The sequence below is a fragment of the Oncorhynchus mykiss genome, chromosome 22 (assembly GCF_057628025.1).
Source record: "Oncorhynchus mykiss isolate SJ-2025 chromosome 22, ASM5762802v1, whole genome shotgun sequence".
NCBI lineage: Eukaryota > Metazoa > Chordata > Actinopteri > Salmoniformes > Salmonidae > Oncorhynchus > Oncorhynchus mykiss.
The window spans coordinates 52048487-52066056 of NC_143043.1; the positions used below are offsets into that span (position 1 = coordinate 52048487).

At 44.1% G+C, this 17570-nt stretch overlaps 1 protein-coding gene across 1 annotated transcript in view; it reads left to right on the plus strand.

Moving 5' to 3' along the window:
• Window positions 1–209: 209 nt before the first annotated feature.
• Window positions 210–17570, plus strand: part of fam124a (family with sequence similarity 124 member A) — a 58386-nt gene continuing 41025 nt past the window's right edge. The window contains exons 1-2 of the mRNA XM_021579825.3: window positions 210–456; window positions 5175–5206. Coding sequence (XP_021435500.2) covers window positions 383–456; window positions 5175–5206 — 106 coding nt within the window. The 5' untranslated portion in view covers window positions 210–382. The remainder of the gene's footprint in view (window positions 457–5174; window positions 5207–17570) is intronic.

Below are 17570 nucleotides of genomic sequence, written 5' to 3' on the forward strand. Positions count from 1 at the left end.
CCTTTATTTAAAGCTTTTTCATCAAACTGTCCAATTGCTTTTAAATGTGTAATGGTATAATTCTCATTTCACGACAACTTCATAATACTTGTACTTTGTATCATGTTATCAGAGTAGGTACGATAGTACCTCGTAGTACCACATGCTGGCGACAAAGACAACCATTTTGCTAAATGAACGCGGATGATGACGCAGTGGGGAGCCAGCCTGTTGCTGCTGGAGCGATCAGGAGAATGTTCTGCAGGGCTGCGAGAGAGAGGTAGAGGTTCGCGTCGCTTCTTGCCTCTTCTGTTCCCTCTCTTCTTTTAACGTCGAAGAAGGTTGTTTAGAGCCGCGCTCCAACAAAGGTTTCTGAACAATTGAGAAATAATGCAAACTAAATATGTTGTTATCCTTTGAGATGGAGAAGAATTCAACAGAAGATGACTGCGTGGATTCAGGAGCAGAGACTGGAGGGTGAGTTTTTGGGGTTTAGTTGGTTGAGGAACTTACTTCTCCACGTCTTGAAAAGCACTTACATCTTTCTCTTACTGTATCGACATGTTATTCCAATGTTTAGTGAGACTTTAATTATGTCACAGACCTGTAGACGAGAGTCAAGTCACTTGATCCAATCGTCAAGTCTCACAAAGCTCATTAATTTGGTTTGACAGATTACAGCAGGAGGAGGAGGAGGGTGAAGGCTGCAGAATGTTTTGGTTGTATGGGGGCCGGGAAAACTTAATTGAGTTTGGAAAAGTTCCTCGGCTCGTTGTTCACCCATCCATATGCTGCTTGGCACTAAGCACTAGGACATCTGCCACGGGAGATTTAAAACCCTAATGCTTTTGTGGAAAGTAGCTGGCAATGTGGAACTAATGACTATCTTTAATTAAGAACAGATTGTAACGTGTTCCTTTGACACAAATCTAATGTTGATGAATTGTAGCCTAATGATGCTGCCAATGCTATATTAATCCAAACGTCAAAAAATATACATGTGTTGTTCATTGTTTTGTTTTCAGCTATTAAGCAAAGATGCTCCCTGGTTTGGTATGTTGCTGATAACTTTGGTGTGTAGGCTAGTGTGTGTGTGTAGCCTAGTGCCTTTCTTCTTGCCCCAAACCTGGGCTTGAACCACAACGATAGAAACAGTCACCCTCGAAGCATCGTTACCTGTCGCTCCACAAAAGCCACGGCTCTTGCAGAGGAAGGGGAACGAGCGTCTCAGAGCGAGTGACGTCGCTGAGTTCTTTTTAAAACGCTGCAATCGCGCACCGCCAATTAGCTAACCATTTCACCACGGTTACCGATGTAGGTGTGTGTGTGTGTGTGTGTGTTAGGTTAGTGTGTATTAGTGAAGTGTGTGTGTGTGTATATTAGTGAAGTGTGTGTGTGTGTGTGTTTAGGTTAGTGTGTATTAGTGACGTGTGTGTGTTTAGGTTAGTGTGTATTAGTGACGTGTGTGTGTGTTTAGGTTAGTGTGTATTAGTGTGTGTGTGTGTGTGTTTAGGTTAGTGTGTATTAGTGACGTGTGTGTGTGTGTGTGTGTGTATTAGTGAAGTGTGTGTGTGTGTGTGTTTAGGTTAGTGTGTATTAGTGACGTGTGTGTGTTTAGGTTAGTGTCACCTCATCAACCCTTCTCTCCAACCTCAGAATACCCCCTAATCTAGTCTGCAAAAGCAACAGTCAAAACTGCTGTGAAGTTACTGGATGTCCTTTGGCTGCATTTTATCCCAGAACGAGCTGTTCTCTCTCATTTTAACCTCCCTCACAATTGAAGATGGTGTCAGGAAAAAAAATGTATAGATATTAAATGAAATCTCTTGACACCTGATCTAAGGTCAGTTTGGCTTCTAACCTCCCGGTGGTAAAAGGTTAGACACAGGACCGGGGAAGCTGATGTTATAAATCAGTGTTCAGCCTGGGATTCACCTGAGGCCTTTGACAGCTAACTTCTCAGATTTTACGCTATGAGAACATCTATCTGTCATCAGTCCATCTCTATAAACCATCTTGTTTGCTAGCCAGTCAGGGTTCGGAAATGGACAAAGGACTGGAAAACGCTGAAGTGAACGGAAAAGCACCAGTTCTCTTATGATAACCTGACACTCGCTCGGGTCTGACTGGGTCATATCCTCTCAGGAATGTTTACTCCGGTCCATATTTCTCCTCTTAACTCATCTTCCCCCTCACCTCTCCCTCTCTGTCTCTCTCTCTATCTTTTTCTCTCTCTCTGTCTCTGTCTTTCTCTCTGTCTCTGTCTCTCTCTCTGTCTCTTTTTCTGTGTCTCTCTCTCTCTGTCTCTCTCTCAATTCAATTCAAGGGCTTTATTGGCATGGGAAACATGTGTTAACATTGCCAAAGCAAGTGAGTTAGATAATATATAAAGTGAATATATAAAGTGAAATAAACAATACAAATTAACAGTAAACATTACACATACAGAAGTTTCAAAACAATAAAGACATTACAAATGTCATATTATATATATACAGTCTCTCTCTCTCTCTGTCTCTCTCTCTCTCTCTCTCTGTCTCTGTCTCTCTCTCTGTCTCTCTCTGTCTCTCTCTCTGTCTCTCTCTCTCTCTCTCTGTCTCTCTCTCTCTCTCTCTGTCTCTCTCTCTCTGTCTCTCTCTCTCTCTCTCTCTCTCTCTCTCTGTCTCTCTCTCTCTCTCTCTCTCTTTCTCTCTGTCTCTCTCTCTCTCTCTCTCTCTCTGTCTCTCTCTCTCTCTCTCTCTCTCTCTCTCTCTCTGTCTCTCTCTCTGTCTCTCTCTCTGTCTCTCTCTCTCTCTCTCTCTCTCTCTGTCTCTCTCTGTCTCTCTCTCTGTCTCTCTCTTTGTCTCTCTCTCTCTGTCTCTCTCTCTGTCTCTCTCTCTGTCTCTCTCTGTCTCTCAGTCTCTCTTGGAACCCTGTACACTTATTAATATAACCACAGAGCTATGTCCTGCACATAATACCATTATAGATAGGCTATAAACTAAGTGGTCATTCTCAGGGGAAACTTAGTTGCATACAAAATGCACCCTATTCCCTATATAGTAGTGCACTAAATAGGTAATAGTGTTCAATTTGGGGACGTAGCCTTAATATGCATGACTGACCTTTTGCTTATATAAGGCAGAGTTGTGTTTATTTAGTTTGGCGGTAGATGAAGTGAAATGGTGTGGCCGTCGTGCTCTTTAGCTCTCTAGCCAGACTGGGGAAGAGAGAGGCCCGCTAACTGGGTCTGAGGCTGCCCTGCCAAAACCCCCAGAGAGCACTCAGTACAAACCCTATTATTCTATACTGTAGGCCTATAAAGCTTCAGCATTACCACTCTGCCCCCTCCCCTCTCTTGTTCCACTTCCTGTTTTCCAACCTGAGTCCCTCTGTCTTCTTTAGTTTTTGTATTGTTTTACATGTTATATATATATATATATATATATAAATTGAACCTTTATTTAACGTGGCAAGTCAGTTAAGAACAAAGTCTTATTTACAATGATGGTCTGCCCCTGACCAAACCAGGACGATGCTGGTTACGATGCAGGACGATGCTGGGCCTATTGGACGCCGCCCTATGGGACTCGATACGAAACGGGGACTGTAGTGACGCCCTCTTGCACTGAGATGCAGTGCCTTAGACCGCTGCGCCTCTTGGGAGCCCGTTGTCGCCGCTCTGTCTGTCTGTCTGTCTGCCTGTCTGTCTGCCTGTCTGTCTGTCTGTCTGTCTGTCTGTCTGTCTGTCTGTCTGTCTGTCTGTCTCTGTCTCTCTCTCTCTCTCTGTCTCTCTCTCTCTGTCTCTGTCTCTGTACAATACCCGTGTTTATTAGTGTGATTACCGGTTTGATCTACTTTAGGAAACAGAACCGTCAGTAAACAACCCTTCTGTTGACTTCAGTTCCGATTAAATTAGAGAGCGACATGGAAGGTCTTTCAGATGTTCTTTACTCTCTAATACAGGGCTGCCCAACCCTCTTCCTGGAGATCTACTGTCCTGTAGGGTTTCAGTCCAACCCTCTTCCTGGAGATCTATTGTCCTGTAGGGTTTCAGTCCACACCTGATTCTACTTATTAGCTGCTCAACAAGACCTTAGCTAGCTGAATCAGATACGCTAAGTTAGGGTTGGACTGATAACCTACAGGACAATAGATCTCCAGGAAGAGGGTTGAAACTGATAACCTACAGGACGGTAGATATCCAGGAAGAGGATTGAAACTGATAACCTACAGAACAGTAGATCTCCAGGAAGAGGGTTGCCCTGAAAACCTACAGGACGGTAGATCTCCAGGAAGAGGCTTGGACTGCCCTGCTCTAATATATACGAGTGTCGTCCGTTGACTCAGAAGACCCAGTGAGGTCATACTTAAAGAGTAGAAGTATGATAAACAGCATGTTGGTCTTGAGATGTGTTAGTGTTAGTCTGGTACATTATCCTTACAGTAGACATTGGGGGAGTCCCAAATGGCACCCTATTCCCTATGTAGTGCACTACTTTTGACCAGGGACTATATAAGGAACAAGGTGCTATTTGGGATGCTGTTCTAGTCTCTTTCACCAGACTCAGGGTGCTCCGCACGCTCAGCTACTATGAGAGGAGACTACAGTAGACCATACAGAATAGCACAGTGCATTGTGGTTAAAACTATCTAGTCCTTGCGTAGCTCCGTCTGAATTCGAGAGTGGTTACTTTTACAGACGCTTTGTTATTGTTTCTTCTGAATCTGGAGCAGCTTTTAGCTTCGCCCTCTCTTAAAAGATGTAGAAATGATTCACTTTGTCAATTACGATTTTACGTAATCACAAAGTCAACATTTTATAAGAACATCTGAAGTTTAATTTAGGGCTCCCGAGTGGCGCAGCGGTCTAAGGCACTGCAGTACCCTGGTTCAAATCCAGGCTGTATCACAACCGGCTGTGAATTGGAGTCTCATAGGGCTGCGCACAATTGGCCCAGCGGTTTGGCCGGCGTAGGCCGTCATTGCACATAAGAATTTGTTCTTAACTGACTTGCCTAGTTAAATAAAGGTTAAATAAAAAATATAGTTTTTATACCTATGTTATAGGACACAGTTAGTTGACTACACACTAACCTCCCCAACAGCAGTATTTGACCAGATGTACTCCCCAACTTTGAAATATGAGTAACAACCTTTAAATCACTAACAGTGCTGTAGAACTGGACCTAATGTCTCTCTCTGTTTCACTGCAGGTCTGATTACAGTCCCATGTCTTCAGCGAGCAGTAAGTAAACTGACGCCGACTTAAAACATCTCACCTTGCAGCTATCCATCACACTGAACACACTGCAACATGTTCTACCTCTCAACACACTGCAACATGTTCTACCTCTCAACACACTGCACACACTGAACACACTGCAACATGTTCTACCTCTCATCACACTGCAACATGTTCTACCTCTCATCATACTGCACACACTGCATCACACTGCATCACACTGCAACACACTGCATCACACTGCAACACACTGCACACACTGCATCACACTGCAACACACTGCAACACACTGCATCACACTGCAACACACTGCATCATGTTCTACCTCTCAACACACTGCACACACTGCAACATGTTCTACCTCTCATCACACTGAACACACTGCATCACACTGCAACACACTGCATCACACTGCAACATGTTCTACCTCCATCACACTGCACACACTGCAACATGTTCTACCTCTCATCACACTGCAACATGTTCTACCTCTCATCACACTGCAACATGTTCTACCTCTCAACACACTGCAACATGTTCTACCTCTCATCACACTGCAACATGTTCTACCTCTCATCACACTGAACACACTGCAACATGTTCTACCTCTCATCACACTGCACACACTGCAACATGTTCTACCTCTCATCACACTGCAACATGTTCTACCTCTCATCACACTGCAACATGTTCTACCTCTCAACACACTGAACACACTGCAACATGTTCTACCTCTCATCACACTGCAACACACTGCAACATGTTCTACCTCTCATCACACTGAACACACTGAACACACTGCAACATGTTCTACCTCTCATCACACTGAACACACTGAACACACTGCAACATGTTCTACCTCTCATCACACTGCACACACTGAACACACTGCAATATGTTCTACCTCTCAACACACTGCAACATGTTCTACCTCTCATCACACTGCAACATGTTCTACCTCTCATCACACTGCACACACTGCAACATGTTCTACCTCTCATCACACTGCACACACTGCAACATGTTCTACCTCTCATCATACTGCACACACTGCATCACACTGCAACACACTGCATCACACTGCAACACACTGCACACACTGCATCACACTGCAACACACTGCAACACACTGCATCACACTGCAACACACTGCATCATGTTCTACCTCTCAACACACTGCACACACTGCAACATGTTCTACCTCTCATCACACTGAACACACTGCATCACACTGCATCACACTGCAACACACTGCATCACACTGCAACATGTTCTACCTCCATCACACTGCACACACTGCAACATGTTCTACCTCTCATCACACTGCAACATGTTCTACCTCTCATCACACTGCAACATGTTCTACCTCTCAACACACTGCAACATGTTCTACCTCTCATCACACTGCAACATGTTCTACCTCTCATCACACTGAACACACTGCAACATGTTCTACCTCTCATCACACTGAACACACTGCAACATGTTCTACCTCTCATCACACTGCAACACACTGCAGCAACATGTTCTACCTCTCATCACACTGAACACACTGAACACACTGCAACATGTTCTACCTCTCAACACACTGAACACACTGCAACATGTTCTACCTCTCATCACACTGCAACATGTTCTACCTCTCATCACACTGCAACATGTTCTACCTCTCAACACACTGAACACACTGCAACATGTTCTACCTCTCAACACACTGAACACACTGCAACATGTTCTACCTCTCATCACACTGCAACATGTTCTACCTCTCAACACACTGAACACACTGCAACATGTTCTACCTCTCAACACACTGAACACACTGCAACATGTTCTACCTCTCATCACACTGCAACATGTTCTACCTCTCAACACACTGAACACACTGCAACATGTTCTACCTCTCATCACACTGAACACACTGCAACATGTTCTACCTCTCAACACACTGCAACATGTTCTACCTCTCAACACACTGAACACACTGCAACATGTTCTACCTCTCATCACACTACAACATGTTCTACCTCTCAACACACTGCAACATGTTCTACCTCTCATCACACTGCAACATGTTCTACCTCTCATCACACTGCAACATGTTCTACCTCTCAACACACTGCAACATGTTCTACCTCTCATCACACTGCAACATGTTCTACATCTCATCACACTGCAACATGTTCTACCTCTCAACACACTGCAACATGTTCTACCTCTCATCACACTGAACACATGTTCTACCTCTCATCACACTGAACACATGTTCTACCTCTCATCACACTGAACACATGTTCTACCTCTCATCACACTGAACACATGTTCTACCTCTCATCACACTGCAACATGTTCTACCTCTCAACACACTGAACACATGTTCTACCTCTCAACACACTGCAACATGTTCTACCTCTCATCACACTGCAACATGTTCTACCTCTCATCACACTATTTGGTGCTAGTAGCAGTGAGGCCCAGTGTTGGGTTGAGGACTCCCCAGCGTGATGTTTTTGTACCTCTCATCACACTATTTGGTGCTAGTAGCAGTGAGGCCCAGTGTTGGGTTGAGGACTCCCCAGGGTAATGTTTTAGTACAGAGGTAGATAGTGGAGCTGCTACTCTGCATGGAGGTTGTGTGTGTGTGTGTGTGTGTGTGTGTGTGTGTGTGTGTGTGTGTGTGTGTGTGTGTGTGTGTGTGTGTGTGTGTGTGTGTGTGTGTGTGTGTGTGTATGTGTGTGTCAACCTAACTGGACTGTATGTGGCTAGTAGCAGTATGGCCCAGTGTTGTGTTGAGTTGTCCCCAGGGTGGTGTTTTAGTGTAGCTGCTACTCTGCATGGAGGTTGTGTGTGTGTGTGTGTGTGTGTGTGTGTGTGTGTGTGTCAACCTAACTGGACTGTATGTGGCTAGTAGCAGTATGGCCCAGTGTTGTGTTGAGTTGTCCCCAGAGTGGTGTTTTAGTGTAGCTGCTACTCTGCATGGAGGTTGTGTGTGTGTGTGTGTGTGTGTGTGTGTGTGTGTGTGTGTGTGTGTGTGTGTGTGTATGTCAACCTAACTGGACTGTATGTGCCTAGTAGCAGTATGGCCCAGTGTTGTGTTGAGTTGTCCCCAGGGTGGTGTTTTAGTGTAGCTGCTACTCTGCATGGAGGTGTTTAGGGTAGACAGGCATCTCAGTGTTGTGTTGAGTTGTCCCCAGGGTGGTGTTTTAGTGTAGCTGCTACTCTGCATGGAGGTGTTTAGGGTAGACAGGCATCTCAGTGTTGTGTTGGGTAAAATACCTTCTCACAATGGTAGGATTATGTCCAATATTAGACCATTAATCTGGCCTCAGGAAGCAACGTTATCGCACAGCCTGCCACAGGATGTGAAGGGCCACACACACAGACACACACACACACAGACACACACACACACACACACACACACACACTGGCTTTCCCCCTGTCTTTCCTGTGTCACCTCTTGCTGCCTCTGCCTACCATTGTCTCTGTCTCTGCAGGGGAACAGGGTGGGAACACAGACAGACACAGACAGACTGACACACACACATACACATGCACACTCTCTCTCTCTGTCTCTCTCTGTGTCTCTCTCTTTGTGCCTCTCTCTCTTTCTGTATCTCTCTCTCTGTGTCTCTCTCGCTGTGTGTGTCTCTCTCTCTCTCTGTGTCTCTCTCTCTCTGTGTATCTCTCTCTCTCTCTGTGTATCTCTCTCTGTGTATCTCTCTCTGTGTGTGTCTCTCTCTCTGTGTATCTCTCTCTGTGTGTCTCTCTCGCTGTGTGTCTCTCTCGCTGTGTGTCTCTCTCTCTGTGTCTCTCTCTCTGTGTCTCTCTCTCTCTCTCTCTCTCTCTGTGTCTCTCTCTCTCTGTCTCTCTCTCTCTCTCTCTCCTCTCTCTCTCGCTCTCTCTCTCTCTCTCTCTCAATTCAATTCAATTCAAGGGCTTTATTGGCATGGGAAACGTGTTAACATTGCCAAAGCAAGTGAGGTAGATAATATATAAAGTGAATATATAAAGTGAAAAACAATCAAAATTAACAGTAAACATTACACATACAGAAGTTTCAAAACAATAAAGACATTACAAATGTCATATTATATATACACAGTGTTTTAACAATGTACAAATGGTTAAAGGACACAAGATAAAATAAATAAGCATAAATATGGGTTGTATTTACAATGGTGTTTGTTCTTCACTGGTTGCCCTTTTCTCGTGGCAACAGGTCACAAATCTTGCTGCTGTGATGGCACACTGTGGAATTTCACCCAGTAGATATGGGAGTTTTTCAAAATTGGATTTGTTTTCGAATTCTTTGTGGATCTGTGTAATCTGAGGGAAATATGTCTCTCTAATATGGTCATACATTGGGCAGGAGGTTAGGAAGTGCAGCTCAGTTTCCACCTCATTTTGTGGGCAGTGAGCACATAACCTGTCTTCTCTTGAGAGCCATGTCTGCCTACGGCGGCCTTTCTCAATAGCAAGGCTATGCTCACTGAGTCTGTACATAGTCAAAGCTTTCCTTAATTTTGGGTCAGTCACAGTGGTCAGGTATTCTGCTGCTGTGTACTCTCTGTGTAGGGCCAAATAGCATTCTAGTTTGCTCTGTTTTTTTGTTAATTCTTTCCAATGTGTCAAGTAATTATCTTTTTGTTTTCTCATGATTTGGTTGGGTCTAATTGTGCTGTTGTCCTGGGGCTCTGTAGGGTGTGTTTGTGTTTGTGAACAGAGCCCCAGGACCAGCTTGCTTAGGGGACTCTTTTCCAGGTTCATCTCCAGGTTCATCTCTCTGGAGGCGATGGCTTTGTTATGGAAGGTTTGGGAATCGCTTCCTTTTAGGTGGTTATAGAATTTAACGGCTCTTTTCTGGATTTTGATAATTAGTGGGTATCGGCCTAATTCTGCTCTGCATGCATTATTTGGTGTTCTACGTTGTACACGGAGGATATTTTTGCAGAATTCTGCGTGCAGAGTCTCAATTTGGTGTTTGTCCCATTTTGTGAAGTCTTGGTAGGTGAGCGGACCCCAGACCTCACAACCATAAAGGGCAGTGGGCTCTATGACTGATTCAAGTATTTTTAGCCAGATCCTAATTGGTATGTTGAAATGTATGTTCCTTTTGATGGCATAGAATGCCCTTCTTGCCTTGTCTCTCAGATCGTTCACAGCTTTGTGGAAGTTACCTGTGGCGCTGATGTTTAGGCCAAGATATGTATATATATGCTCTAGGGCAACAGTGTCCAGATGGAATTTGTATTTGTGGTCCTGGTGACTGGACCTTTTTTGGAACACCATTATTTTGGTCTTACTGAGATTTACTGTCAGGGCCCAGGCCTGACAGAATCTGTGCATAAGATCTAGGTGCTGCTGTAGGCCCTCCTTGGTTGGTGACAGTGTTGGGTTGAGGACTCCCCAGGGGAATGTTTCTCTCTCTCTCTCTGTTTCTCTCTCTCTCTCTCTGTTGCTCTCTCTCTCTCTCTCTCTGTTTCTCTCTGGGTCTGAAGGCAGATTCCCTGAACAGACAAAGACAGGAGAGAAAGGGAACGATAAGAGAGAAAGACAGAGAGTGTGAAAGTGATTGAGAGGGTTGGAGTGAAAGCAATGTGACTTCCTATTGTTCCAGACAGGAACAGCCTTGTAAAAATCATCAGTTTGCTTGATTGAGTCCTTTCATTGAATATGAAGCTCACCTCCAACATGTTATGTGTGTTTAGTGAAGAGAGCCGCAGTCAGTGAAAGCAATTCGACTAGCAGACACAGAATGTAGATGCCTGAGAAGGAGACAGATTTGAAGGACATGTTGAACATTTTATACTCATATTTTAGATAAGCCAGCCTCACATGCTCCGAATACAGCCGGGTGTAGACTGAAATGCTTTCTTACGAGCCGTTCCCAACGATGCAGTTAAAAATAGTGGCACAAAAGGAATACAATACACAAGAATGGGGATATATACAGGAAGTAACAGATCAATGTGGAGCTATATACAGGAAGTACCAGATCAATATGGAGATATATACAGGAAGTACCAGATCAATATGGAGCTATATACAGGAAGTACCAGATCAATATGGAGCTATATACAGGAAGTACCAGATCAATATGGAGCTCTATACAGGAAGTACCAGATCAATGTGGAGCTATATACAGGAAGTACCAGATCAATATGGAGATATATACAGGAAGTACCAGATCAATATGGAGCTATATACAGGAAGTACCAGATCAATATGGAGCTATATACAGGAAGTACCAGATCAATATGGAGCTATATACAGGGAGTACCAGTACCAGATCAATGTGGAGCTATATACAGGGAGTACCAGTACCAGATCAATGTGGAGCTATATACAGGGAGTACCAGTACCAGATCAATGTGGAGCTATATACAGGGAGTACCAGTACCAGATCAATGTGGAGCTATATACAGGGAGTACCAGTACCAGATCAATGTGGTGCTATAAACAGGGAGTACCAGTACCAGATCAATGTGGAGCTATATACAGGGAGTACCAGATCAATATGGAGCTATATACAGGAAGTACCAGATCAATATGGAGCTATAAACAGGAAGTACCAGATCAATATGGAGCAATATACAGGAAGTACCAGATCAATATGGAGCTATAAACAGGAAGTACCAGATCAATATGGAGCAATATACAGGAAGTACCAGATCAATGTGGAGCTATATACAGGAAGTACCAGATCAATATGGAGCTATATACAGGAAGTACCAGATCAATATGGAGCTATAAACAGGAAGTACCAGATCAAAATGGAGCAATATACAGGAAATACCAGATCAATGTGGAGCAATATACAGGAAGTACCAGATTATTACCAGATCAATATGGAGCTAAATACAGGAAGTACCAGATCAATATAGAGCTATATACAGGAAGTACCAGATCAGTATGGAGCTATATACAGGAAGTACCAGTACCAGATCAATGTGGAGCTATATACAGGAAGTACCAGATCAATATGGAGCTATATACAGGAAGTACCAGATCAATATGGAGCTTTATACAGAAAGTACCAGATCAATATGGAGCTATATACAGGAAGTACCAGATCAATATGGAGCTATATACAGGAAGTACCAGATCAATGTGGAGCTATATACAGGGAGTACCAGATCAATGAGGAGCTATATACAGGAAGTACCAGATCAATATGGAGTTATATACAGGAAGTACCAGATCAATATGGAGCTATATACAGGGAGTACCAGTACCAGATCAATGTGGAGCTATATACAGAGAGTACCAGTACCAGATCAATGTGGAGCTATATACAGGGAGTACCAGATCAATGTGGAGCTATGTACAGGGAGTACCAGATCAATATGGAGCTATATACAGAAAGTACCAGATCAATATGGAGCTATATACAGGAAGTACCAGATCAATGTGGAGCTATATACAGGGAGTACCAGTACCAGATCAATGTGGAGCTATATACAGGGAGTACCAGATCAATATGGAGCTATATACAGGGAGTACCAGTACCAGATCAATGTGGAGCTATATATCCGTTGCTGACAGGTGTGAAAAATTAAGCACACAGCCCTGCAATCTTTGTAGACAAATATTGGCAGTGGAACGGCCTTACTGAAGAGCTCGGTGACTTTCAATGTGGCACCGTCATAGGATGCCACCTTTCCAACAAGTCAGTTCATAAAATTTCTGCCCCGGTCAACTGTAAGTGCTGGTATTGTGAAGTGGAAATGTCTAGGAGCATCAAGCGTCGGCTGGTGTAAAGCTCACCGTCATTGGACTCTGGAGCAGTGGAAACGCATTCTCTGGAGTGATGAATCAAGTTTCTGGCAGTCTGACGGACAAATCTGGGTTTGGCGGATACCAGGAGAACTCTACCTTTGCTGTTTTAGCATGACAACGCCCCCCCGTGCACAAAGTGAGGTCCAAACAAAAATGGTTTGTGGAGATCGATGTGAAAGACCTTGACTGACCTGCACAGATCCCTGACTTCAACCTCATCGTACGAACACCTTTGGGATGAATTAGAAAACCGACTGTGAGCCAGGCCTAATCACCCAACATCAGTGCCCGACCTCACTAATACTCACGAATGGAAGCAAATCCCCGCAGCAATGTTCCATCATCTAGTAGAAAGCCTTCCCAGAAGAGTGGAGGCTCTTATAGCAGCAATGTTCCAACATATAGTAGAAAGCCTTCCCAGAAGAGTGGAGGCTGTTATAGCAGCAATGTTCCAACATCTAGTAGAAAGCCTTCCCAGAAGAGTGGAGGCTGTTATAGCAGCAATGTTCCAACATCTAGTAGAAAGCCTTCCCAGAAGAGTGGAGGCTGTTATAGCAGCAATGTTCCAACATCTAGTGGAAAGCCTTCCTATCAGAGTGGAGGCTGTTATAGCAGCAATGTTCCAACATCTAGTGGAAAGCCTTCCCAGAAGAGTGGAGGCTGTTATAGCAGCAATGTTCCAACATCTAGTGGAAAGCCTTCCCAGAAGAGTGGAGGCTGTTATAGCAGCAATGTTCCAACATCTAGTGGAAAGCCTTCCCAGAAGAGTAGAGGCTGTTATAGCAGCAAAGGTCAACTCCATATTAATCCCCATTGTTTTGGAGTGAAATGTTGGACGAGCAGATGTCCACATACTGTTGGTCATGGAGTGTACAGTGGCAAGATAAAGTACGTGATGCCTTTGGAATTAGCTGTATTTCTGCATAAATTGTTCATCAAATGTGATCTGATCTTCATCTAAGTCACAACAACAAACAAACCAGACAATCCGGGTTCACGTACTTCTGTCTTCCCACTGTATCTACGTGAAGGTAAAGTGTTCAGCCATGATGATAATAATAGGAGTAATAATAAGCGTAGATTGAAGTACTGAGTGGCAGCAGCATATGGTGTGTGCTCTGTCTGTCTGTCTGTCTGTCTGTCTGTCTGTCTGTCTGTCTGTCTGTCCGTCCGTCCGTCCGTCCGTCCGTCCGTCCGTCCGTCCGTCTGTCTGTGTGCGTGCTTGCGCATGTGTGTGTGCGTGTGTGTGTGTGCGTGTGTGTGTGTGCGTGTGTGTGCGTGCGTGCGTGTGTGTGTGTGTGTGCGTGTGTGTGTGTGTGTGTGCGTGCGTGCGTGTGTGTGTGTGTGTGTGTGTGTAACCCGTCATTATGTCTCTCCCAGTGTCTTTCTGTGTATATTAGGCTGACAGAGACTTTTGTTTTCACAGTTGGTTTCAACACTGAGCCCCTCTATCATAACCTCTGCCCTCTGTCCATACCAGCCCTAAGCACTGGGGGCACACACACGCACGCACACACACACACACACACACACACACACACTGGAGAGTCAGAGCAATAGACATGCATGCCTCTGAAGAGAGCATTCACAGGGCTCTCCATCTCTAATATTACCGTTTTTCTCATGATTAAATAATTCTGCTATATTTTTGTGCTTAGTTATGATATTACCAGATCTTCTCATGAATAAACAAATACTCTTATGGAGAAAAATAAGGCCTAGTTAATTACTTTAGACTTTATATTGATACAGCCTAGCTGATAAAACTACTACGATATCGTCTTGCACATCACACAATATCTCAACCATATGTCGTCAATGTCATGTGGTTGATACTCCATATTAGCATATATCGTCCCATCCCAACCCTACTCTGTAACACACTGAAAGTCCCACATAGACACACATAAACACACATAAACACACACAACAGGCTAACACACTGACTGTCCCACATAGACACACATAAACACACATAAACACACACAACAGGCTAACACACTGACTGTCCCACATAGACACACATAAACACACACAACAGGCTAACACACTGACTGTCCCACATAGACACACATAAACACACATAAACACACACAACAGGCTAACACACTGACTGTCCCACATAAACGCACATAAACACACAGATTAAGACACTGACTGTCCCACATAAACGCACATAAACACACAGATTAAGACACTGACTGTCCCACATAAACGCACATAAACACACAGATTAAGACACTGACTGTCCCACATAAACGCACATAAACACACAGATTAAGACACTGACTGTCCCACATAAACGCACATAAACACACAGATTAAGACACTGACTGTTCCACATAGAGGTGAACATAAACACAACAGGCTAACACAGAAAGGAGAGTGTTGATTGGCCAGTAGGCTAGGTGGGAATATTCAGAATCGTTATAACCAATCAATCTGAATACTGAGAGCCTCCATCGACGCCTGATAGGCCATGCAGCAGGACAATTTGTCTTGCTGACTACACTGGCAACGTGAGTGTTGATTTTTGTCCATCCACACCAGACGATCATGACACACAGGTTGAAATATCCCAACCAACTATATTGATTTTGGGGCAGGTTGAAACACACATGAAAGATTCATGGTCATTTAGCCAGCTAGCTGTTGCTAGCTAGTTTGTCCTGGGAGTTGAACGTTGGGTTGTTAGTGTACCTGACATGCATATACGGGAGTCCTCTTTTCAGCTGGTTCCTTGAAAATCTTTTCTCCAACTATTAATCCACAGATAAAACAGGAAACCTAGTTAGTTTTTATGTTCGTTATCTTCAATTAATCTCTCCTCATTTGACTTTTTAAGCATCCATGTGGGTTTGTATCTTCCTGGTATCCAATAAGTGCTCTTTTCAGCTGGTTCCTTGTAGAATTTTGAGTCATACAAAATCTCTACTCTGATGATTAATCCACAGATAGTCGGGAAACCAAGTTAGTTTTTAATTAATCTTCCTACTTACAAGCCCTTAACCAACAATATAGTTTTAAGATAGAGTTAAGAAAATATTTACTAAATAAACTAAAGTAAAACATTTCAAAATAAATAAAGTTCCACAATAAAATAACAATAGCGAGGCTATATACAGGGTATTACGGTACAGAGTCAATGTGGAGGCTATATACAGGGTATTACGGTACAGAGTCAATGTGGAGGCTATATACAGGGGGTACAGGTACAGAGTCAATGTGGAGGCTATATACAGGGTATTATGGTACAGAGTCAATGTGGAGGCTATATACAGGGTATTACGGTACAGAGTCAATGTGGAGGCTATATACAGGGGGTACAGGTACAGAGTCAATGTGGAGGCTATATACAGGGTATTACGGTACAGAGTCAATGTGGAGGCTATATACAGGGGGTACCGGTACCGAGTCAATGTGGAGGCTATATACAGGGTATTACGGTACAGAGTCAATGTGGAGGCTATATACAGGGGGTACCGGTACAGAGTCAATGTGGAGGCTATATACAGGGTGTACCGGTACAGAGTCAATGTGGAGGCTATATACAGGGTATTACGGTACAGAGTCAATGTGGAGGCTATATACAGGGTATTATGGTACAGAGTCAATGTGGAGGCTATATACAGGGTATTACGGTACAGAGTCAATGTGGAGGCTATATACAGGGGGTACAGGTACAGAGTCAATGTGGAGGCTATATACAGGGTATTACGGTACAGAGTCAATGTGGAGGCTATATACAGGGGGTACCGGTACCGAGTCAATGTGGAGGCTATATACAGGGTATTACGGTACAGAGTCAATGTGGAGGCTATATACAGGGGGTACCGGTACAGAGTCAATGTGGAGGCTATATACAGGGTGTACCGGTACAGAGTCAATGTGGAGGCTATATACAGGGGGTACCGGTACAGAGTCAATGTGGAGGCTATATACAGGGGATACCGGTACAGAGTCAATGTGGAGGCTATATACAGGGGGTACCGGTACAGAGTCAATGTGGAGGCTATATACAGGGGTACCGTTACAGAGTCAATGTGGAGGCTATATACAGGGGAGACCGGTACAGAGTCAATGTGGAGGCTATATACAGGGTGTACCGGTACAGAGTCAATGTGGAGGCTATATACAAGGGGTACCGGTACAGAGTCAATGTGGAGGCTATATACAGGGGGTACCGGTACAGAGTCAATGTGGAGGCTATATACAGGGGGTACCGGTACAGAGTCAATGTGGAGGCTATATACAGGGGGTACCGGTACAGAGTCAATGTGGAGGCTATATACAGGGGGTACCGGTACAGAGTCAATGTGGAGGCTATATACAGGGGGTACCGGTACAGAGTCAATGTGGAGGTATATACAGGGAGTACCGGTACAGAGTCAATGTGGAGGCTATATACAGGGTATTACGGTACAGAGTCAATGTGGAGGCTATATACAGGGGGTACTGGTACAGAGTCAATGTGGAGGCTATATACAGGGTGTTACGGTACAGAGTCAATGTGGAGGCTGTATACAGGGGGTACAGGTACAGAGTCAATGTGGAGGCTATATACAGGGGGTACCGGTACAGAGTC